At 44.8% G+C, this 25902-nt stretch overlaps 1 protein-coding gene across 3 annotated transcripts in view; it reads right to left on the reverse strand.

Moving 5' to 3' along the window:
- Positions 1–127: 127 nt before the first annotated feature.
- Positions 128–25902, reverse strand: part of zbtb46 (zinc finger and BTB domain containing 46) — a 62864-nt gene continuing 37089 nt past the window's right edge. For 2 of the 3 annotated variants that reach the window (XM_069724761.1, XM_069724753.1), the window contains exons 4-7: positions 15211–15492; positions 10264–10610; positions 8678–8720; positions 6996–8556 (exon numbers count right to left, since the gene is read on the reverse strand). In XM_069724761.1, the coding sequence (XP_069580862.1) occupies positions 7751–8556; positions 8678–8720; positions 10264–10610; positions 15211–15492 (1478 nt within the window). In that variant the 3' untranslated portion in view covers positions 6996–7750. Of the gene's footprint in view, positions 4596–4686; positions 4863–6995; positions 8557–8677; positions 8721–10263; positions 10611–15210; positions 15493–25902 lie in introns of those variants that run through there. The other variant, XM_069724771.1, reaches the window with a different exon arrangement.

Below are 25902 nucleotides of genomic sequence, written 5' to 3' on the forward strand. Positions count from 1 at the left end.
ATTTATTCCTCCTGTGTATGCCGTCTTTGACTTGTCTCTTCCTCCCCCTTGTGGACACCGGGAGGTTTGACAGCACCATCAGCTGTCCAGCAGGCATTAGGAAAACAAAAGACAAAGCACACGTAGGTCACTTCTTTACAGCAGCAATTTCAAAATTTATTGAGACTGATTGGTTTTTGCAAATAATAGTCAAGCTAATTCTTCCACTAAACATGAAGTTAGAAAGAGGCTTGGACGGCCGGTGGGGCCGGTCCCAACATCAAAACAGGAGGCTCATGGTTGACTGTAAAAATGTTTTGTGATCAGTACTATCAACCGAAAAGATATCCGCACAAGAGCACTTAAATTCTGCCCAAAAAACAAAACGGGTGTGAAAACAGGACAGGTTTTTTTGATTATTTAGCACATTTTGTTACAAACACAGGATTATGATAATAATCAATATAAAGTCAGTATCATATTGAACAATATTCCCAATGAAAATAAACAAACCTCAAGCTTCAAGTGCGACCTTTTACAAATCAAAGACCCTCTGAAACTTGAGAGAAAATAAATAATATATAATAGTAATATAAATTCATATATATGAAGGTATACACACATCACTCTTAGTAGAAGAACAAAATCTAAAGTAAAAAGCGCCAATTTTGAAATATAGTATAATATAGATATACCCATATCTATGGCTTCATGATTTGCACGTGTGAATCAAGCTATACAGGCTAAATGAGGATTGCAATTTGTACACGTCTAGGAATACCCATATTCATCTGCAGTAGAGCAAACGGTTCCAGTTTTGCATCATGTGGAATGAGACGGTTGTGTGCAGATGTCGAAGATGTCGCTTTGGTATGACAAAATGAACACAGGCATGCAGTTAAGACCACAGAATCAGGGCACAAAAGGTCATCAACACACGGTGGGAAGGAGAATCTAGTCGCCCATCATGATTTGTCTCTTTGAAGCTTTAATCCTCGAAAAACATTTTGCACCTCTAATCTGATCAGTCGCATCTTAATCTCTATCCATTGATACAAATATTCAGTCATCTCTTGGAAACAGACACTCGCACAAGCACACGGGTGAAATGTCATTGAGGCACATATTGAGGGGTTGATGGCAGACGTTTTCCTGAAGTACAACCCAGAATGAGGAAGAGGACATACAGTACAGGTCGTGAGAAGAGCGCAGGGCGGGGGAGTCACGCATACATCCAGATGTCTCAGTGGCCACAACAGTGCCACAGGACAGAGATTTGTCGCTGATCATGGGCTCCTTCCACACCCACCATTGACATTCAATAAAAATTTTACCCACTGTCAGTCTTCTTTTTTTCTTTTTTTTAAACCCCAGAAAAGTACAACTATTTGATAAATGCGTCAAACAAAAACACAATAAATAATACAAATAAAATAAAGACAGTTGCCAGACATGAAGAGCATTACAAATCGCACCGCACCGACAGTTTCTCAGCAGGGGTTGATGGGAAGGGCAGTCCACGGCACCTGTAGCGAAGAGGCCTGTAAGTGCGACCAGCACTGGCAACTAAATGTTTCCCAGAGTTACTTCTGCAGCGCTCACTTTCCCTTTAAATTAACTCGACTGAAGCCAGTAAAACACCGGCATGTAGAAACACAGCATGTAGACTCAACAGTCCACTATCTGAGGGGAGTGTTTTGTCTGCATGTTGCATTTCCACTTGATTGTGTGTCATTTGAAGTGTGAGACAGTAAAAACCAGACGAAATAAAAATAAGTTCGGTTTTAAGATGCAGTCTTCAAAAGCCAGCTGGTCCTTTCACACAGCCCTTCATGTTCACAATAATACCATAACATGTGCACTTTTTTTTTTTTTTAAAAACTGTGACAAATAGTGACAGGTTCAAAAATAAAAACAACCCAACAACAAAACTCTTTACCACAACAATAAATCCAAAAGCACCTGCACACACAGACTGTGAAACAAAAGCACTTGATGTATACAAAGTACTAGATTGTTTTTGGTTCCATATTAATCAATTAGTGTACATTAGTGATGCAAAAAGCGTGTGCTGAGTATAAGTTTCAATCAATATCTAACAGAGAAGTTGGACAGTGAATGTGTTATCCCCCCCTTAAAAAAAAAGAAAAGAAAAAAAAAGCAAATACGACAGAAAAAGCGTAAACTGGCACAATAAAAGGTTGATAAAAAGCCCCATGGCTTGCTGTCCACAACAAGGCAACGTATAAAAGCTTTTTTTCTTATACAAGATATAAAATATCAAAAAAGAACACACAATAAAGCTTAGCATCCAGCACTTAATAATAATTAATAATAGCAACATCAACAACAGTAATCATAGTTCTGATATTCATAATAATAAGACATCTGCCTCACTTGAATTGTCAATAAATTTGCCAAAAACATGGAAATAATCTCAGGAAACCAATATAGACTTTTTGGACACTGGACACTCATTCTTGCATACAAACAGCCATCCTGTTCCACCCAACGCACACAGAGAGAGAGAGAGAGAGAGGAGGGAATGACTTCTAAAAAAAAATTAGAAATCCACAAACAGTTTTTTTTTTTCAATAAATAGCTGTAAAACAAAACAAATTAATATTACACTCTCTACACATATCAAACTCAGAATTTCAAGCACAATTTTTGATCCTTTTCTTTTAGCCTTACAAAGCCGGAGAAAGTATATCCCCAAAAGAAAGATTACCCATGGAAAGAGTCTGCATATTCTGTATCCTGAAACTGGAATTACATGACTGACAAAGAAAAATAATGATAAACAGAAAACGAAAACGAAAACAGTTCTTTTTTTTTTTCTTTTTTTTTTTTAAACAAAGGCAGCTCCTCTTTAGGTGTGAGAGACTTAGCTCTCAGGTCCTATCATCACAACCTCCAGTGTGAGAGAAACTGAGCCAGAGACAGCGAGAGAGACAGAGAGTTGTTAGTGTAGCTCAATGCGGATCCATTGTGTGCTTGTGTTGATTTTCCAAACCGGGAAACAGGAACTTGTGTCCGCTTTGTTTGTAACGACGGTTAAAACTCTTGCATACACTGTAAACTTTCAGTCTCTCTGTCTCTCTTCGTCTCGCACAGCTTTCATTTCCCTTTTTAAACTCCAAAAAAAATCGTATGTACATTTTGTCAAAATCTCCAGTATATGTTGGAATGGATCGATAGAAACCAGGTGGTAAACTTAGGTGAGGAAAAGATTGAAGGGCCACACTGAAAGGCATAGGCTATATAAACAGCAATCTGCACAAAGATTCAGTGATTTCTATGTCGTGATAACAGTCAAGAGGACATAAAGTATATCCTTAAAGGTAGGTGCGGTCACCGAGTTGTTTAGGTAAGTAAAGATCAGATCAAAAATGTAAACCACGGGTTCAGGGCTTTGATAGGAGTCAAGTTGTCATTAAAGTGCAAGTCTGTGGCAGTAGGACTCTGCATCAACAATGTGCCATCGGACTGCCCCGTCCTCTGACACACATCGCTTTGCAATAGATTTAGACTCTCTCTTCACTTAAAGAGAGACACTTTCCCCAGGAACATTACAGCCGTGGAGGGACCAAGACACCCCCTTTCTCCTGGCTATTTCCCTACACCGTCAGTGATCCTTGGTTTCCATGGTGATTGTGATGGCAAAAAATTTCAAAGTTGCAGTCCTAGCGTCGGCCGTGTCCTTGGCAGCGTCCTCGTTTGATTCCTGTTGTGACAGAGTAGAAAAACTACTGGACTCTGGCCTGAACCCTCAAGAAAAAGAAACACAAAAACACTGCATCAGAAGTAAAGGAGGTAAGCAGAAAAAGCCTTGCAGTCGAGCCATCTCTTGATCACTCTTCTTCTACTATGGCAGTCAAGGTTGAGAATAGCTGTGTGTGTGTGTGTGTGTGCGTGCGTGCGTGTGTGCGTGTGCGTGCGTGCGTGTGTGTGTGTGTGTGTGTGCGTGCGTGCGTGTGTGCGCATTTGAATTTTGAGTGTTAACCAGAATGGTATTAGATCATTGTCGCGCATCACCCTACAGCATTTCCGTTCAAAGGAAGGCCTGCCCACCATGGGACGAATGGGTAAAGAGGGCAGAAGATTCTGCCTGAGAGATCGCAAGAGATCTTCATAGATTGGTTGACAAGCCACGAACAGGAGCCCGACAGATTCTATGAGATCCAGGCAAAGTCCCTCTCACTTCCGTTCTGCTGCTCCCCCTCCTGTGCCGAGGAGTCACTTTCCTCCTTTTCATTGTCCAGCGCTCCGTGTGTCTCAGCAGTCATCCCTGAGTCCTTCCACTTCCCCCCTTCTTCCTCCCCTTCTCCCAACATCTCTCCGTCCCCTTCGACCATCATCTCCTCCTCCCCTTCTCCGTCACCGTCGCACTCCGCCTGGTCATCGTGGAAGCGATCGCCGGGATACAGCTCCTCCTCCGGAGAGATATCTCCGCCCACCTCCCCGTTATGGTCCAGCAGCGCGGCCATGCCCCGGCCCGAGCAGTCGGCGCAGACGCCGTGACGACGGGAGCCATGCTTGATTCCAACACTGGCGGCAGACATGAAGACTCGGCTGCACACTTTACACACGTACTTCTTGTCTTTGCTGTGGACCTGTTAGATGGAAACACATTATTTCAAAGTGTTCATTTACACTTTGGTGTAATTTACTGCCCCATACAGGTGATTGTAACACTGCACTCACCAGTGTGTGCCTCTTCATGTGCTCCCTTCTGGTGAACTTCTTGCCACAGATTTCACAGGGGTAGGGCCTTTCACCGGTGTGGGAGCGCATGTGCCTCTTTAGGATGCACTGGTGCATAGCAGAGAAACTGCAGTAGGGGCACTTGAACTTTTTACGGATCACCGTGAAGTCATTCACTGTAAGTACAGACAAGGAGAGAGAGAGAGAAAGAAAGAGAAGAAGAAGAAGAAGAAGAAGAAAAAAGAGATTAGTGCTGAGTGAAGCTCGTTTAAATAAACCGAGACGTCACTTTTCAGTTATTACATTTAATTAGCGGCATGGTCTAGAAATGTACCATCAATTCCCATGGCCACCCCAATCCCAGTCAAAGCTACAGTTGCCCTGGCAACAGCTCTTTCCTCCATACTAAAGCAATAAAGGCAAAGAGATACTATAAACACATGGCACAACATTCAGCCTGCCTTAGTTGCTCTAGAAGGTCTCTACTATGGACAGCAAAAACAGAAAAGACAAACACAGACAATGACGAGAAAATATAGTCACCCACACAGAGGAAGGGAAAGAATATCACACAAAGGGAGGCTACAGCAAAACAAAGAAAACCAAACAACAATACCAAGTCTCAATCTTGAAAAGAGATCTGGTAAGCCAATTATGTCAAATCTACATGGTAGCTAAGCCAGGTGAAGGGCATCCGAGTAAACAGGCCATGTGCAAAGTGTGTGCTCGTTTCTAGCCAATGACAAACTTTACAGGCGAGGCATACAGTACCTGACCATGAAAGATCAGGACTGGATTTATGAGTACAACAGCACGACACACACTGCACACATCTACTGCACGTAAAGGAGGGGGTCAAACAGTTGAGGGCGAGGAGCTTTAAGTGATACAATATAATTACCTCCATCTGCAAATCGACTTCTGCTCTGATTAAACATTTGGCAGCACATCAATTAAAAAAAACAAAACAAAAAACATGCAAGTACACATGAACTGCACAACAGATTTGGACATCTAGATTTGTTTTCTGAGTTGAAATGTAAAAATAGAGAGAGAAATATGTGTGAATGTGTACATAACAGCCTACATAAAAGAGGAAAAACTGCAACAAAGTTTCGTCGTTCTCCATCAGAGTTTAATTAAAACATAAAATCTACACGCAGAATCTCATTTTGTTTAAAAAAAAAGTACAGATCTTTGTACAGTACATGGGTTTTAATGAGAAAATGTAGAATCTAGGATTAAATATCTTTCAATATTTACAACACCACTTATTCAAGCTCAAATATTGCCACACAACGGCCATACTGTATTTGCTACTTCTTCTCAGCGACTGACTCCGCAGAGTTCCTGATTAGTTCCTGACTTCTCTGAGCCCACCAGTCTGTTTCAGCTGCTGGCAAGGACAGAGTGTGCTACCTGAAAAATGGGATTTTGCAGTAGAAAGGATTTGGCAGTTGGGAGTTCCTTGTGTATATACACGCACGACAGCGAGGGGACAGATAGATAGACAATAGACACCAGCTCTGCTTTTGCTGAGCACATAGAAATTACAGTTCGATGTGCCGGGGTGACTATTGGAGGTAAACACCGGTGGATCTCTTCCCTTTGGGTATTCACAGTATGGGTGTGCACAATAAACCTTTAGAAATGGGCATTTTTAAGACAATATCTTGTTGCAGGGTAAAGGCCTGCTGTAAACTCAAAGGAGAAAATTTTGGCAGAAATCAGTGTGAATTTACATTAGCAGTGATTTTCAAGCCAGTGTTCATGCCGACTCCAATATTCTGCAGCCCTACTCCCGCTCATCGACATCCTCCCAGCTCTCAGTCCGCACCACCTCTCTTATTATTCTCCTGCATTTTCCCACTTGTCTCCCTTGATCCCCCATTTTCTACCCTGTGCTCACAACCACACCATTATCTGTCTGCAGCCGTGACATCACTAAGCTCATCTGGTTTAAAAGGGCATCTGCCCTTCGGTCCCAGCTTCCTCTTCAGTTGAGGGGTCAGGGGTTAAGAGGGGCCGGAGCCGTGAAGGACCAATTACTGTCCAGCTCCAGCCACACTCAGCCCCTACAAGATTTTACAGATCTGGGACAGAGGAGATGGACAGAGAAAGAGAAAATGACACCACCCAACCCCCATCCTTAGCCGATACTGGTCTATTGTTTTTAGCTGGCTTTGTCTCGTGCAGCACATCCCCTCCATCTGACAGTACTGACTGAAGTTCGTCATGTCAGACTGATGACTGAGGATGAGCTTCTGCGTGTCCAGTGGAAGTGTATCTGTTGTACACTCCTTTCCCCCCCCCCCTTTGACTTGAAAGAAAAGTAACTAAATATATTGTAAATTCAATTTTTATGCCAAATTTTTGAAGCCCACTACCACAGGCAGCAGTCAAAGTGTGATTACTCCCTCTGCAATGCCCCAAAGTTCCTGCAGATGGTGTGGTTGTGTGGGCTGTGAGTCATAGGGCTGCCTGGCAGATATGAACTGTGTCTGAATGTCTTTGTGCCCATAATGCAGGGGTGGACACAAAGATAAAGATCTCTCTGCCTAAAAAGGAGAGAAGAGTTTAGTCAGAGTGGTGACTGGCGACAGAGAGCCAGACAAATGGTTTATGTTGGGGAGGTGCATAAGACACGTCCCCGCCCCTGCACCCGGCACTGCAGTGGAAAGTAATTCACCTGCTCATGGGTCCAGTCAGTTGCTCACTAAAACTATTTGCACACTCTAAAAAAGACCACGTACAATTTCCAGTCAAAAGTTGTTTTTTTTTTTTTCAGACAGATCTGTTTTGCATAGTAATTGTGCATTTTTAACATATAGTTTGTCAGTAAATCATCCTTAAAAAATAATGACATAAATTTTTAACAGGCTGTAAAAAAAGAAGACGTGTCCATAGGTATTTATAATCATGTCAATAGACATTCGATTTTAGAAAGGAACTGTTCCCTTGTCAGTGCAATGACACCACAGAGCATTTTTGGCATGAATGTAAAACACGTGAGGATATAGTGCTAAGTGACGGGTAGGAATGTGTGTGGTCTACAGATCCACTCTCAGTTTTCCACATTGATGCTGCGATTATGACTTTCAACTTTGATTTGTTGACTTAGCTGCCACAGTGGGTCTATAACCCCACCCTGAGACATTTCCATTCCTGTGCTGCCTCCCAGTATAGCTCCTGGCACTGACCCCACCTGGCAGCACACTTTAACATGTGTCGATAGGTTTTTCTGGGTGCTAAACGCCTTGGCACAGGCAGGACAGGTGTGCCCTCTCTCCTTGGAGTGCACGGAAGACAGGTGCCTGTGCAGGTCTGTGCGGTCTCTAAAGTGTTTCAGACAGTACACACACTGCATCAGCTTCTTCTTGAAGTGGATGGTCTTCTCGTGTCGGTCAGCGTTAGACTTGAGGGTGAAGCTGGCGGGGCACTGAGAGCAAAGGTAGCGAGCCGGCACGGGCTCGCCCACTGTAGGGCGGTAGAGAGACTGGTGGAAGCGAGGAGGCTGGGACGGCGGCTGGTGACGGGCCTGGATAGGCTGGAAGTGCGAACCTTGCATGCTCGGCCAGTCCAGGGACAAGGCCATCAGAGATAGGGTGTGGTGGTACTCGTGTTGCCTGAGATGCTCCAAGCTGCTGAACAGCCGTTTGCACAGGGAGCAGGCAAACCCCTGTGAGGGCCAGGCACCGTGCTCTGGCAGGACTCTTTCCTCTTTCAGAGATCCAGCCTCTTCACCCACCACCAGCAGCCCTTTAGTCCCTCCACCAGCCACGGACACTGACGCAGGCACAGTTAAGCTTCCAGCACAGCTCCCCTCGCCCATCTGATCCCTCTCGACAGGAGACTGGTCACCTTCCAAAGCTGAAATAGTGACAGGGAGGTTCAGAGTGGAAGCAAGAGAAACAGTTGAGGTACTGTATAGACACAAACTCTTGAGTTATCAAAATATGACAAACCTGAATTTTTAAAGCCTAAACCATACCTGTGCTGTACTCTTTCATGTCTTCTTGGACTTTTACGCCCTCCTGTAAGCAACAAAACATCCCGTTATGTCACATTTCACGTTTATACAGTCTGTATGGAAGGTTGTCTGGGCATGCAAGAGGCAAGACGATGATACAAGCTGCGAAGACAAGCTTTTGTCATATGTAAGAAACACACAGAGAAACAAAGATGTGAAAACAGAAAAGTGAAAAAGAAGAGAAACAAGGTCATAATGATTTAAAGGTACATTTGAGATTTGCAAGCAAACATACAAAAAGTAAATAGCTGACAATTTCTACAGCTGTCTTATGGGACACAGAGCAGTTTGGTTGATCTATAGTATTAATATGATCTGCCTGATTCTCGCATACTCGACGCCTCTGTAGGTGTTAGCAAGGTGCACCAAACACCCATCCCCAGTCACCGCCCCAGCTAAACTCTACCCGTCCGCCATTTACTCCATGCTCCTGCCATTCCTTCACCCCCGCCCGCCCATTTGCTCCACTCCTCCTCCTCCTCCTCCTCCTCTTCCTCCTCCACTCTAAGAACAGAACACCATACACTGGGCAAACAGATGGCTTGTCCATAGAGATAGAGAGGCTTGTTGGGAGGCAGGTCCACTGAAATCAAATGCTGCTCCTAAATGCTCACCCGCACACACGGTGTACACACACACAGACTGGCACAAAACTCCCGTCTACACATGCTCATATTGCCATGCTCACACACATGCACGCTCACTCTCGTGTACAGGCACACACCGAGCAGAACAAACAATTTCCTGGACTGTGAGAGCAAACCTCTCATTGTCTACTAGTATTGATTCTACTCAGTCTCATCACACTACCTTGCCCGTTATCTGCCATCTCTAAGCACACGCTGCCATTGTGAGCAGATGTGTCATCTCTAATGTAACTACAATAAACTACATTAGTGCTAACTCTGAGCAGAGACTCCTGGCTTAGAGGTGATTCAGGTCTAGCTATATTAAAAGATTATCTGAGAAAGCAGACAAGAAGGAAGAATTGGCAATCTGGAAGGAAAAGAAACCAAACAAAGCATACAGAAAAGAAAAGACAAACAAAAAACAGACAGCATTTCTTCTCCAGTGTAGCAGGAAATATGCCAGATTCCACAAAGAGAATGAGATAGAGAGGGGGGTTGAGCAAGGATGGCCTCGTGTAAAAAAACACTGCAATGATGACGAATTACTCGATTAACCCTGACTACTTCTGGTAAAAAACTCCCAGCCCCACCTACAACCACGTCACTGGTCACTTTCTCATCTCCACCACCTCTCAACCCCCCTCAGTGTTTGTGTGTGTGTGTGTGTGTGTGTGTGTGTGTGTGTGTGTGTGTGTGTGTGTGTGTGTGTGTGTGTGTGTGTGTGTGTGTGTGTGTGTGTGTGTGTGTGTGTGTGTGTGTGTGTGTGTGTGTGTGTGTGTGTGTGTGTGTGTGTGTGTAGAAGCAGGGTGAAGCTGGCCCCTGGATGCTTTTCTCCACACAAACTTTTATCTGACTGGAGGAGCAGTACCCAGAGAGCAGCCTCCCGCCCTGGAGCTGAGCCAGGCTCTGTGCGCTTACCTCAGGCAAGGTGGAGGGCTCGGGGCCCTCTGGGGCCTCTTCCACTTCCACTTCCATGTCCAATCCTTCTGAGCGCAGCAGGGGTGCCCCAGCCCGCAGACCGGGGGCCTCCAGGGGCCGAGGCTCAGAGGGGTGCAGTGGCGTGGGTGGAGTGGGTGGGCAGTATGCTGATGTTGATGTTGATGATGATGGTGGTAGTGGTAGTGATGATGGTGGAAGATGAGGAGGAAAAAGAGGAGGAGGAAGAGGAGGAGGAGGAGGAGAGGAGCCAGCCCCCTGTTTGTTATGAATACTGGCCCCCGTGGCCCCTGGCCGGAGTGTGCTGCAGTAGTTGTTGGAGCGGAGCCCTGAGGAGCACAGGAAACGAGTCTCACCCACCCACTCACGTACAACTGCAACTCTGCTAGCAGCTGGCCACCAGAACACAACGGGAGAGAGTGGGCAGGGGGGCACACAGAGGCTGCCAGTGCTACACTATCAAACACTATGGAGAGGGGGAGGAAGAAAAACTCTGAAGTTTCACTTTCCACCAGCCAAGGGGAAAGGGTTAGGGCTTCTCTTCTATCTTTCTCTCTTGTTTTTTCTTTTGCTCCTCTGCTCTCCTTCTCCTTCCACCCACATGCGTGCGCAGAGGATGGCAGTATGCGTGTGTTTTGTGAGAGAGTAAAATGCATATAAGGAGAGGGCTTGAGGATCCTCTGTAGCGTGGAGGGAGATTGTTTTGGAGAGGTGCCATCTTGCAGCTCAAGTGGAGACTTTTTGTACACGAAGGGTAAAGGACGACTACATGGACCACGTGAGATATTTACATGCAACAAGTTACGGCACGCTGGATAAAGAATTTAAAATTTCTTCCGGAGTCGTTAGCTTTCCAAAACTATTCACACAGAAGCTTTTCTGCTACATTAATATCACCATTAGCGGATACCGAGAGTAGCTCTTTTTCTTTTCTTTTTTTTTTACTTTGATTAATAGTGCGTATTAATCAAAGCATAATGCATTGCAGGTTGTTCCAGACAGTGTGTGTATGCGAGTGTGTGCAAGTGTGGGCAGCATTTTGGGGAATGTCTCCAGAGTTATGCAGTGGGTTAGCCATTCATTGCCCTCCTCTGCACGACGGACAGAATCACACAACCATGAGGCTCGACCATGGACGGATTCCTGGAATGTTAAACTACCGCACCCGACACTCCCCACTCCCACTTACTGAGAACACACACAAATGCTTAACTCCCCATCTCCTCTTCCCCACCCCGGCAGTGACAGCAGAAACAACATTCAGAGTGAGGATGAAGTGGAGACGCAGGGTAAAAAGGATGAGCTACAGGTGAGAGGCGAGCAGCTCATTAACAAATGGTGTCAGTAAAGACTTCTCAGGGTCTGTCATGGTATAACAACCCCTGTCGGGTTTTGGTTCAAGCCTCTTGCAGAAATGCAAAGTACCGGGGTACATTTTGCAATCTTGTTTCACTGACTTTAATATTGCAGTCTTGTCTGGCAGGCTGCAAAAACTACAAATAACAGCAGGCTGACTCACTGCACAGCGACGAGAGCAAAATGAAAAATAAAAAATAAAGGTAGAATGATTAATTTACTTAAACACAGAATGACTGTACAGGAACTAAAACACAACCTGTCTCCTTTCTTCCACCATCCATCAGAATTGGGTCAGGACTTATTATGTCTGTTTAGGCTTTAAGGAAGAAATTAGTTGAAGGTGGCTGACCAGTTGCCAACTAAAACTTGTGGTAGGAGAAAATATCCAGATAGGACTGGGGTTCTCACTAAAAAGACTTAATGAGGCCCTGTTAGCAATAACTTCTGGACTGCTGGAGTCTCCTTTCATTGTTTAAAAAAATATGATGAAAGAAAAACCTGGATTCAGATCCATGTCTTAGTCACTTTGTGGTCCCTGAGCAGGTAAGATGTGAGAAGTCCCTGCAATTCCAAAATGTACCTTTACATTCCCTCTACATGAACCCTTACTGTGCTACCTTTGTGCCTGGCATCACTATATAAGATCCTTATTTTAAATCTGGAACAAAATTTCTGCCAGAGTGATAAATAATTTCAGACAATCTCTGGAGAGCGGCTACGGAGGCACTGGGAGCTGTTGTACAGGGTGAGTCAATTTTCAAAAGTAGATGTGAAGTGATGAGACCTGGCAGTGAAGAGAAAAGTTCAATAATGTCGGTATGATCCCTATAGTTAATTGGATGTTCTTTACAGCCCGTACGTGGTGGCAGTGTGAGCAGGTGCGCAGGGAGGATCCGGCAAAATCCATTGTCTGGCATTGACTGTCTGATGCAGAAGGGGTAACGGGGCCAAATCCCAATGATCTTAATTGGGTTTCGGAGGCTGATTGACACACAGAGTGGTTCCACTGTATTTTGGCATTCCACGTGCAAGGAGGATGTAGCCCGTGACCCATGCAAAGGATAGCAAAGAGAGGAGCTGTGCATTTGAATTGCTTTTCCTGCCAACAAGATGGGGGTGTAATCAGTTTGACTCACTAAATATAAGGAGAGAGAGGTATTCAGTGGTTAAAGTAAACTGAGAAAAACTGATTCTCAGTTTTGACTAATTTGGATGTTGTTTTCTTTTAATTAAACATGTCATTTATTTAGAAAAGAAAGAATGAGAGAAAGAGGAAGAGGAGAGGAGGAGTGGGAGACAGAAGCTCTGTGTCGAGGCCTTTTGCTGATAGGCAGTGGACTCCTGGTGACCTTGCTCGACCTTCTCTCTGCCTAGATCGATACTTTCCCAGGATTTGAAACCAACATGCTTTGATGCACCACAGTTGGAGTAAAACAGGGGGAAAGAGACGGACTGAGACAAATAGGAAAGAACTGCAAGAGCTGGCCAGAAGGGGAGGGATAGTGAGGGAGACTGTGAGGGATGTGTGTTAAGGAGGGGTGAAGGAGAAATAGATGGAAGTAAGGAGGGAGGGAGGGATGGCGTGAGGGGGAGTACAGGAGGGGAAAAAAAGGACAGGAAGGATGTTAAGCAGGGGTGAAGGAGAAGCAGGGAGGAGAAGGGGAAAAAGGCTGAATGGAGGGAGGGAGGCAGGGAGCAGTGATCTGTCAAACCAGGCAGACTTGTCCTCCGCCCAGTAATCTGAGGTACAGTGTTTGTTTATTTTCTGTCCTCATTTAGACACAGGGACAGACCCGGGGTGGGAGGGGAGGTTGTTGGCCATCTCGACAAGCCCATTTCCCCGACCCCTATTGTGTAGGGAATAGAAAATAGGGTCTGGCTAACCAAAAACCTCTCTGAGGTTTCTTTGGTGACAACTCAAATACAGATATAGGGCTCATTCAACATGTTTTTTTTCCCCTGCAGGGAGCAAATGATTAACATTCTCTGAATTCTCAAAATTTCCTATTCATGTAGTCAAGGCTGAGTGTATCTGTAAAGTCTGAGTGTGCATCGAAAAGCCTCTTCTTGTCTTTTCTGAGGCTTGTTAGGCTGTCTATCTGTGCTGTGACAGCATCTGATTCTCCTCTTTAAGCCAACAGAAACATCTCAATCCCACACACTTAACACTTACACAAAAGGGGTGATGTGATGTGACGTGAATGTGCGAGTGCGCGCGACGGCGAATGTGTGTTTTGGTCTATTCAGTCTTGGCCCTGTCTTTTATTCTGTAGGTGAGTGGGGCTCAACTCAAAAGACACGACGAGGCTTGGAGTTGTACCCTTCCTTTGCTTTTCTTCAGCTCACAAAAACAGGCAGAATTCGGGACAAAAGATCCAATTACCAGCCAGTAAAAGCAAAAGAAACAAACACACGAGTTTAGCACACACACACACACACACACACACACACACACACACACACACACACACACACACACACACACACACACACACACACACACACACACACACACACACACACACACACAAACAAACACAAATGTGCCCACGCGGACATGGACTCAAGCAAATATAATCTCACACTAGCACACACACACAGATACACACATCTCCACACACTGGCAGTTTAACACCCTCACTGAGAGGCAAAAAAACTGACTGAACGAAGAAAAAAAAATCTCTTGTTAACATAACAAACTAAAGACAAATGGTGCTGCATATTGATCTACTATTGATATAATTGAAAAATACTTCATGCCACAATAACTGGGGGAGTTACAGCTGATTTGTTTTTGTACTTTGGATATATTACAAATTTTAGACATTCAAAGGTTGTTAAGAGCATACAAACTGAAAAATCAATTCACATACAGGTTTCACGGTCATATATATGGAACACAAAACATGTTTTGTGGGAGATAAATACTTACTCTCTCTAGCTCTTTTATGCTTGCTGTAATTTTATTTATGTCAAAAATTTTAAGAAAATACCTGTTACTTTTGAAGGTGCTTTAAGCAGCATGCAGAAGCTTATTGAGTACATTAGAGCAGTAACTAAGTAATATCTGAACACTTTTTGCTGTTCTGTTGTGTCATTTTGCTTCTGTGAAATGCAGCCGATATGCATAAAATAACTGTCACATAAAACCAAATAAATGTTCTCAAGACAGCAAGAGCGATCCCAGCAAAATGTTCTCTCACTGAGTCACTGCTGACGAGTCATCACTGGCATCACCACACAAACTGGTTACACACTTGAGTGGTACCACACACACACACACACACACACACACACACACACACACACACACACACACACACACACACACACACACACGTATTCAGAGTTATCCAAATACAGTGATTGAAAATACTGTGCAGCAGAGGACACTCATGCCAACAGCGGTCAAGCCTGTATGTTTTATGTCTCACAGGTGACCACATAAGCAGGTACTCAGAGATAAACTAGAGCATTTGAATTTGTGTATGTCTGAATTGTGGGTTCAATTGAGATGTGTGGCTGGTTGTGTGCGTGGATAACAATCAGTGGTAGTAAATAGTGACTTACAAGACAGGGAGTGTCCTCCTTTGGGCAGGTACTCGAACAGCAAGGGGTTATCATCTCCCATCATCTCAGCCCGCAGCGACAGCAGGCTGTTCTTACTCATCAGCGCCGCCTTCAGATTGGCTACCGATGAGATCGTTCCACCCCCGACTCCTCCCCCGGCCTCCTCCGATTCGTTGTTGCCCAGGAAGCCGGGCTCCGTGGTCAGAGCCTCCTCCTGTTTGAGGAAGAAGTCGAGGCGCTCGCCGCGGCTGTCTGAGCTGTTGTGTTCGGTCACGTCGGCCCCTGAAAAAGAAGTAACAGAAGATGGGTGAGGTTCTTCTGTTCTTGTGCAGCTATTAGTGACACTCAAATGTTTTTTAATGGCAAAATAAGAAATTTAAGTTTGTGTTCAGGAAAAATAACTCAAACATTGTTTTAGTTAATTTGAGGGATTAAATGCCCATGCTTCCATGGGATGAACATCCTATCACTGTTGACTTTGTGAAATGCCTTTAAAGGAATAAAAAAGCACAGTCAAACAACAAAAACCTCGACACAATTTGTTGTCAACACGAGGGCTTCACCTGACAGTGATAACAACTCGCGTGAAAATACAAAAGAACACCATATTAAACCAATTCTCTCAAACCTCTCAGCCAAGTCATCGTTTACACCCAGTGTTTTCGGTAGCGACTACCAACACGTCACCACTCTGATTCATCTCCCTCTCTCCTCGACTCCCTAACATACCTCATCATCACCAGTCAACAAAAACACAGGGAGATCATAAAGACACACACAGAGAGAGAGAAAAAGGCAGACACAGACGTGGTGTGTGTGTTTGTGAGTGTTACGTCTGCGTGTGTGAGTTTAGCCATCAGAGCTATTGAAAGCAGAGCAAAGCTGTCAGCAGTAGACATGTCGCTGGAGGTTCCACTGTAGATCTACAAGACTGTCAGACCACACTGCTGACAACAGCTCCGCTCAACACTCATACACACACACACACACACACACACACACACACACACACAAACAAACACACAAACACACTTTCATTGCCTCCTAATTGACATTTAACTGATGACAGGTTGCTTTCTCTAACAAAGACTTAGACAAAAATACACACCAGGCAGGCACATCACCGGCTTAAAGACTTTGAAAGAATGGCTTGTCTACACTTTAAACAAACACACACAGACTTCTGAGCGCTAATGCAGACTTGCATGTTGCCTTAAGGGGGAGGGGGGGGTACATAATTATGTGTGATTGTTCTGAACAGAAGCCTTCTGACATCCTAATATATAAGTCTACTAATCCAGAGAGATAGATACACACACACACACACACACACACACACACACACACACACACACACACACACACACACACACACACACACACACACACAGAAATAAGAAATAAACAAAGTAAAGACGGGGTGATGCAGGGGTGCAGAGCAGAAACAGGTGTCCATTTTAAGTAAAGTTGGGTAGTGCTAAGTGTTTCCTGTGCAGCCCAGTGCTCGTCTGCTGCAGGAGGAGTCAAGGTGACAGAGACAGGAGTTTGCCTCCACGTCTGGAATACCGATGGGTATACAGCCTTTTCACAGCCTACTAGGTCAATGTTGACCTCCCTCTCTTTCTGTTTCTGTCTCTCTCTCTCACACACACACACACGCAAACACACACACACACACACACACACACACACACACACACACACACACACACACACACACACACACACACACACACACACACACACACACACACATACGGTGTCAGTAATTTTTCATGCTCAGTATAGATAAATGATCACAGATCAGATGGATGGATACACGTTCTGCATGCACGGTTGCACATACGCACATAGATCTGAAAGGTGTAGAGATGTGAGTGAGATATTGAGGACGGGGAGAAGAGATGGGGCGCGACAGATAAGAGTGGCATACATGCGAAGTAATCAGCAGCCATTAAACATTACTACAAGACACATCAGAAGATATAAAAGGAGGGAATAAAGTAGGAGACAAGAAGAAAGAAAGAGAGGAAGCACCGACCGTGTAGAAAGAGAAATAAAGATAAAGGAAAAAAAAAAAAAAAAAAAAAGGCAGAGGAGTGTAAAAGCGGGGGTGTTGAGCTGTGGAGGAAGCACAGAAGATACACACGAAACGCACACGCATCCATCCACGCACACCTCCATCCTGCCCGCACACACGCTCACACAAACACACACAAAGTTAATTAAGGTGGGGGTGTAGCGGTTGGCGCAAGGGGCATGAGGTGCAGGAATTCATTAGAGCTCTGCCCCCCTCCTTCAGTGGGCAGCCCAGCAGCCACAGGAGTCAATCAATACCATAGATCCGCTGTTGGCCAACAACAACAACAACAACAACAACACACACACGCGCATGCACACACACACACACACACACACACACACACACACACACACACACACACACACACACACACACACACACACACACACACACACACACACACGTATATGGAGCAAGGAGAGGCAAATGGAAGGAGAGGAAGTGAAGGAGAGAGAAAAAACAGGGTCATCTCTGACCCCCATCTCCCTCCACTCATCTGTTCATGGGATAAGTGAATGACCCTTGACCACTTTTTCCCAGCATCCCCTGGACATGTGCATCTACAGATGGAACATGTCCGCCCTCCCCTCGGTAGCACAGTAACAATGCGTCAGTCACACACTGCAGATTAAATGGCAGAGTTATGGAAAAGAGATTGCTTCATAATTTCCTCGCAGAAACGATGAAGTGGATCTTCTGTCGTGGACAAAATCGTGTGAAATGAATACCTGTGTTTTACACATTAGTGAATGACTCTCTCTGTCCTGCTGACAAACTCTTGTGCAACATACAGTACCCTGTTTCCCGGGGATATATCCATATATCCAAGACTAAGCATGAGATATTAGAAATTAGTATTCAGCTGACCACAAACAGGCTTTCGCACCAAATAATCGGAATATACTGCATAATCCTCCTTCACTTATGTAAGCTTTGTCAGGCCTGCGTAGATGGTGTGTTACTTAAACCTCATCCTGTTCTGACAGATAAAATCATTTACCACACCAGAAACAGTCGCACCTAATCCCATGCATGCAGCTTATGGATTTCATCATACGTGTGCCTGGTTGGGTTGAGGATTTGTGGACACACATATTGTGGTGTCTTTCAAAAGCAATAGGTTTATCCAGAGTTTTAGAGACACTGCAGTTACATCATTCCTTTGTACACATATGCTGAGTGTTAACGTATCAGTTGTCATGTGACAACCTATGAATTTCAATGGCAAGGAATATGCCTTTGAACTGCGTGGTCAGATACCAAAAACAATAGCATTTTCCTCATCTTCTTTTCCCTCCTTTCTTCTGCTTTTACAGTGCAGCGGTCTCTGTACAGTGAAGGGAATTTTCATTTTCCCCTTCATAAAAGAGTCCGAATAATTTAGATTTCTGCTTTCTGAAGAGATCCTCCGTTTAATTTGGTTGCCATGGTAGCCGGGCACCCTTGGCTTCAACATTTATGCTAAATAAAAACCCCTTTTAAAAGGAGAGACAAATATGTGGAAATGGTGGTTCTCTTTGTTCATGAGTGTGTGTGTATGTGTGTATGTGTGTGCGTGCGCTCGCAAGTGTGTGCGTGCGCGTGCGTGTGTGTGTGTGTGTGTGTGTGTGTGCGTGTGTGCGTGTGTGTGTGCGTGACGGTGCTGCGAGCTACGTAGGGGCTTGAGTGGGAAAAAAAGAGGAGGAATAAGACTCGCCTTGAAATAAAAGATGTGTGTGTTGAACTATACTTTAAATGTGTCGTGAGGAATACTGCATTTATTATCCTTTGAGAGAGTTACGGCTAATGGATAGATGATACCGTTTTATGTGCTGTGGTTGGAGGCTGTACTGTATATCTGAGTGATTCACGTGTGTGTGTGTGTGTGTGTGTGTGTGTGTGTGTGTGTGTGTGTGTGTGTGTGTGTGTGTGTGTGTGTGTGTGTGTGTGTGTGTGTGTGTGTGTGTGTGTGTGTATCTGTGTGTGTTTCAGAAGGGGAGTCGTTATTAGGGAGCGCACTTTTGATGCAGTAAAAAAGGAGGAGAGAAAAGGCCTGAAAAGGGAGGGAAGGGTCAGCTGACCCTGTTTGACCTCTGATCTTCTGTTCTGATTGTGTGTGTGTGTGTGTGTGTGTGTGTGTGTGTGTGTGTGTGTGTGTGTGTGTGTGTGTGTGTGTGTGTGTGTGTGTGTGTGTGTGTGTGTGTGTGTGTGTGTGTGTGTGTGTGCATCTCACTCTAGAAATGCCTCCCTCCTCTCTAAATGAACACTGTTGTGAGGGAGTTTCTATTTTCCAAAAATACAGGTTTTGATAGATAAACGATGAATAACACACATCAACTTCTTGCTCACATACACACATGACCCAGGCATACTCTTTTAACACCTTGAGTCACACACACACACACACACACACACACACACACACACACACACACACACACACACACACACACACACACACACACACACACACACACACAATCACACACACACGTACACACACGTACACACTCGCATAACTCACCACGCCTTCAAATCAACAGAGACAGTAGCCAAACACAATGGAGAGAAAAAGTCCAGGGTGGTTAAGCAACGAGTTACTGAGGCTTGTCGACCACAAGAGAGCTGTCAGAGAAGAAAGTAGGGCTTGTGTGCATGTTTGAGTATGGGAGAGTGCAAACAAAGGAGAAAGACTCGCTCACTGTGTATATCTCTGTGTGTGTATATCTGTGTGTGTGTGTGTGTGTGTGTGTGTGTGTGTGTGTGTGTGTGTGTGTGTGTGTGTGTGTGTGTGTGTGTGTGTGTGTGTGTGTGTGTGTGTGTGTGTGTGTGTGTGTGTGTGTGTGTGTGTGTGTGTGACAGTGAAAGACTCAGAAAGAAGACTTGCCCCCAAGTCGGCCCTGTTAATGGCTTGGCCGGCCTGAGGTTGAAAAGGACATGGCATTACAAGAGCCGTGTTGTCATAAGATTCCTCTGCTGGCTGTGTTGTCCATGCAACATTTTAGCGTCATGCCTCCAAACAAGAAAATGAAAGTCACTCCTTCACCTTTTATCACGAGCAGCTCCATACACCGAAAGTGTGATTAGAGCGTGTTTGTCCTCGAGTGGACAAAAGAGAGGAGGGGAAGGTGGAACTTGCTTTCTCAGCATGCCAGAGTTTGAGAGGGTAAAAAAGTAATTTCAGCCGAGAAGGGGGAGTGAGGCACTAAAACAGCTCAAGAATTCAGAGGCAATTTAAAAAGCAGTGTGGGAGAGGGGAATGAAAAAAATGCTGGGTTAAAAAGGAGGGAGGATGGAAAGTAAAAGAGGTTGTTATTCTCTCTCTCTCTCTCTCTCTCTCTCTCTCTCTCTCTCTCTCTCTCTCTCTCTCTCTCTGTTGTTTTTAGGGACTAGCCGGGCCACAACCTCCAGGAGAGATAGGGAAGGGTGGGTGGTGGTGGTGGTGGTGTTGGTGGTGGTGGTGGGGTGTGTGTGTGTGGATAGGGAGGGCAAGCATAAATCAAGCAGAGCCTGAAGGCTTTAGAGGAGGGAGGGACAGAGGGAAGAGAGTGGTAAAGGACAGGGGAGAGAGAGAGAGATGATGATGGTGCTGGTAGTGATGGTGGTACTGCTGGGGGCTCGGAGGAAAAGAGAGAGTGTGGGTGGAGGGGAGGAGAGGAGAGGAGAGGAGAGAAGAGAAGAGGAGCACAGCGATTGCAAGAGTGGTGGGGTGAGAGGTGGACGGTGGGGTGATGGAGTGTGGGTGGGTGGGTGAGTGAAGGGGAAGCGAGGAGAGGTGGGGGGGGGGAGGGAGGGAGGTTACAGAGGCTGTGGGAGGGAGGGTTGGGTATTGACGGTGGGGGCGAACGAGCCAGTGTTTCAGAGTGCGTCTACAGTAAGCCAGCTAAATTTTGAAAACGCTTCCTTTTCTCTGTGTTTTTTTTTTTTGCCCACGTTAGTTCATGTTAAGACGGCAACGTTACACATCCGCAAGACACATGGGCAGAAAATCCATTGTAATACAATTTAATCTCACTATAAGACAGTAACAGCCCGCAGATACCTTTTCAGTTCTTATTCCATCGTGTTTACATTCACGAGGAAGATATTTCTGTTTCAGGTATGATTCGTCCCTGTTTTTAAAGGGTGGTTATACCAGAAAGACGCACAGCAAAATTAATCAGCATGCTAATTGCTAACATGCCAGACAGCGAGGCTAGCTCCGATCGGCCACAATTACTCTCTGAGCTTCTTTTGTACTGAGCTGTTTACTTCCTCACTGGTATTTTTGTCTCGGGATTTAGTTTTGTCTTCTTCCACTGTGGTTTGTTTTCCTCTGTGTGCAGTAACGCACTTTGGATCAGCTGTGTTGTGTACACCATTTCATTCAATTAAGAGAGACTAAAATAAGAGAGTTTTGTGAATTTGCGAGCTTTCTGACTGTGGGTTAAAAATTGGATTTCTTTGCTCTGTAATGTGGAAAACGGTGCAACTGCATGCACATTAATCACGTGTAAAGGTATTTGTACCTATGGGCACTTTTCCACTGCATAACACTGCACAACTCGAGTCAACTGTATCTACATTTGCCACCAGGTAGTTTTTTGGATTTTGTTTTCTACCCCCTCTGTGTAGCTGGTCGTCATAGCGATGCCATGTAAAACTAATGGAACATCATTTAATGCTTAAGTAAAAAACAAAAATTGCGCCCACTATATTGGCATGGCTACAACAATGGTGGGCATTGTGGAGAGTGCCGCGAAGATGCAAAGATAATTCCAGTGACGCTCCCCTCTGACCAATCAGTGGTTTGCAGTGTTTTTGCATCTACCGTTAAGAGTCGCCACAGCTCAATTGAAACTTCGACACAGGTGATACAGAAAAAGTAACAGGTGTACCAGAAACTTTTGTCCAATGTAAAACCAAAAGAGTCAAGAAGAGTCGAGCCGTGCAGTGGGAAAGCAGCAGATGTTTAACATCTGTCTCCAAACCATTTTTCTGCTGCAGAGAAGTTTAATAAAAGTGGATGTCACAACACTGCAAAGAAGCAACAATAATTTATTCTAGTTTTTCTTTGGTGTCATTTATTTGGAATGAAAAGATTTCCCATTTTCTGTTAAATGTTAGTGTACATTGAAAATACAGCAAATCCACTAACGTGCTAACATTTGAGTTTTGTCAAATCATAGAGTTGGTTAAAAGCAGCAAAAGCCTTAGTGTGGACAAGAACAACCAAGCTATTAGAACATGATGTAAGTCTGGTGGCAGGCTGTGTCGCAATTAAGTTCAAGTTACACTGAACCATCCTGGAGATGTTTCATCTACTCATTCATTATTCTACGTAACATAATGGTTGTCATTAGAATTCATATAAAATTTGCCATCATAAAATACTGATTGGATTGACGTCACAGAAAGCATTACTGTTCACCTGGTCAACAGGTGGGTTCGATGACCCACGATCAGATCGCTGTTTTGTATTTGTTCAGCTTTCCGATCACAGAAACAGATAAAACAACTTATCAAGAGTTTTAAGAGGTAATCATGGAGAGCGGGAGGCAACAAAACTCAACTTGGCTGTCTGTCCTGCTCTTTTAACAGATGTTGGCAGCGATCCACAGTTTTGTTGAGGACAACGAACAAGAGATGCATTTTGCTCTACAGTTTAAGTGTTTTTCAGTGTGAATAGGGACCTTTTACAAAAGGACACAACAACACATGTTTATACATATTTTCAAAAGTAGCCGCCTTCGTGTGGACATAGTCTGAGTGAGCGAGTGAATGAGTGAAGGAAGGGAGGGAAAGAAGAGCGGGTGAGTGCGTGGGGGATGGAGGATTGCAGGGCTCAAGGTAATCTGGGGAGTTAATGCAGCTTAGAGGGACTGAGAGGAGTGGGAGGGAGATAGAGAGCGGGAGTGATGGCAGAGAGAGAGAAAGAATATAAAAATAATAGGGTCAGCAGGGAAAGAGAGGGAGAGAGGAATAAATGAAGATGTATCAGAAACAAAAGCCGACGATGCAACTGAAGGGGGAGAGAGAGAGAGGGAAAAAAAGTGAGAGGGGAGTGTAAAAGCTGGAGAGACAAGAGCGAGAGGAGGGAGAGGGAGAGAGAGAGAGAGCTGAGTGACTGTGCGAGATAAAGAGTGGGCTAATGAAAGGTAGGGTGAGGCTGAGCGAGAGTTGGCGGGTAGGAGGGAAGTCGACAGAGAGAGAACGAAAGAGAGCGGGGGAGAGGTCTGTATGGGGAAAGAATGCTGGGTGGGGAAGGAAGGCAGACACGCAGGGCTTTGTGCTAAGAGCAAAGAGAGATCGAGAGATTGAGAGTGAGTTAGAGAGAGGTTATGTCTTGGCTTTATGCACAGGGAGGACCTGGTGAAGGAGCCCAAAAAAAGCCCCATCCAGGCCCGGTCCGGGGTCGTATTTGAAGGGTGAGGTGGGACACGGAGGGAGGTTGAGAGGAGGGATAATGGAAAGTGGAGGAGGAAAAACGACAAAGACTCTGGGTGGGGATGCCGTGCTGAGCCTGTGGGTTATTGGTGTGTGGGTTAACACACTCTTACGTCTCACACTGACCAACTGAAAAGCTCAAGGCCGACTGACTAGCTGGAATTACTTCTTCACAGCTCCCTGGAAATAAATCTAAGACGGGTTTAACACTAACAAAGTTGGAAAATGTCAACATATTTCCAGCTGGACACTTTGGAGCAGTTAATGGAACAATAAATTCGATAAATTACATTGTGTTAAAACACATACTTTCACATATGTTTAGTAAAACAGACATAGGTGGGAAGGAACATATTAAAATTCACCGTTATTGAACCTAAATCCGACAAAGAAAATGCCCTTTTCACTTAAATTATGTCCTTTGAACACCGTCCGCATAGCTGCAAAGATCTGTGGGATGTGAAGTTCTGCAGCTGCATGTTGAACATAGACCTCCAACACATGTGCATCAGTTTGAGTATGTCACAGACAAAACACGCTTTTCTTTTTTAAATCGTAAAAAAAAAGGAAATGAATTAAGGATTTCACTGGATTAATGAAAAGTCATTAAATAATAACTTGTATTTTCACTTGTATTTTACTGAAGTGTGCGGAGCCCTCCTTTGTACATACATGATGCTTTGACCTTCTCATACCTAAGCATTGTGTTATGTGTAGCGGATCGTCTCCCGGCATTCAGGACCTTTACCAAAATTAGTGTGAGAATCAGTGCATGGACTTAAAAGTAAAAAAACATTCAGTTTGATTTGTATTATATGAAATATTGTAGGTCAGGATTATCATACTAGGTTGTAAGCAATAAATTAAAGTTATTACATTGCCAGATTCTTTCACCCTTTCACCTAAGAAAATAAGATTGATAGGAAAATAGATGTCTTGTTAAAATGGAAATGTTTGCCATATATTAGTTTGCAACAACAAGAAACACGTCCTTCTATAGGAGAAACAAGACCTCTACAGTAATAACTCTAGTGTCATTAAATATTTCTCTCTTTTGTTAATTCCACCTTTTCAGACTTGTATGAAGAAGAATAAATGGTGTGTTGAGCGGCCGCCTGACACACGTATGCAAAAACATATGAAGACGTTGGGTGCAATCAAATACTACAGTCACAACAGGCAGAGCAGAGAGCAGGCGACCAGTACAAAAGGTTCCTCCGCAGTTAGTGTCACTGTGCTCCGTCCACGCTGGGGACACTCCCCAAAGTGGGAGGGGGGGCAGCGGGGAGGGGTGTTACACGTTCTCCGGAGAGCATTACGGTGGTGCTGTCGGACTGCCCAGTGACCAGAGAGGCCATTGCCCCCTCTCTCCAGCTCATCTCTCCCATCTCATAACATTAAGACTGTGACTCCCTGTGCTTGTATCCTTGGCAACCTGCCTCCAACAATGGAGAGAGAGAGAGAGAGCGAGAGCTCTGGCCTCAGCATGGGAGGAGTACGGTGCCACGGAGAGGAAAAGCAAGGGCGATAGAGGGAGATAGAAAACTGGCAAGAGCAGCTGAGCGGAGGGGGAGAGTGAAGGAACGAGCGGCGGCGGCGGCGGCGTTCGTCGCGCACAGACGTGCGCGGGTCAAAGCGAAGGGAACGGAGCAAAGGGTTAAATAGCAGAAGTGAGACAGATGAGAGGCGCATGAGGATGCCAAAAACCTGTGCTAGCTAGCTCCGAGCTTAGTGTTAGTGGATCAGTGGAGATCTGTGTCAGTCCTGAGCTGATAAAAAAAAAAAAGTTGGACGGGCCTCAAGATCGAGCTGGACAGATCTGGAACTTGAACTTCACACCACTTCGCCAGCCTCTCGGCAGTCTACAAGTATGCGAAGCAGCCACTGAGAGGACAGCCTCGTTTTGACGCAGCTCTAATTTCGTGGTCCTGGAGCCGACAGTGATGATGAGCGTTACATTGTGTAAATCCAAGTTTGATTTTCTTAAGTTTTCTTCCTGATTTCCTTTCTTAATTTAAACTTTGTTTCATGATGCTCGGGACTCAAAAACCTTTCAGGCACACTGAAAATAATATCAGACAAGAGATGTTTGTTCCGCAAAGCCCCCCCCCCCCTCCAAAAAAAAAAAAAAAAAAAAAAACCCCGCTACGGTTGATCTGCGGGGGAAAATTCCACGGGACAAGAGAAAGAATTGCCGCAGCATG

Source organism: Brachyistius frenatus, unplaced genomic scaffold (assembly GCF_029030835.1).
Source record: "Brachyistius frenatus isolate BFR_SWC_R1_liver_20210118 unplaced genomic scaffold, ASM2903083v1 Contig_6, whole genome shotgun sequence".
In the NCBI taxonomy this organism is placed as follows: domain Eukaryota; kingdom Metazoa; phylum Chordata; class Actinopteri; family Embiotocidae; genus Brachyistius; species Brachyistius frenatus.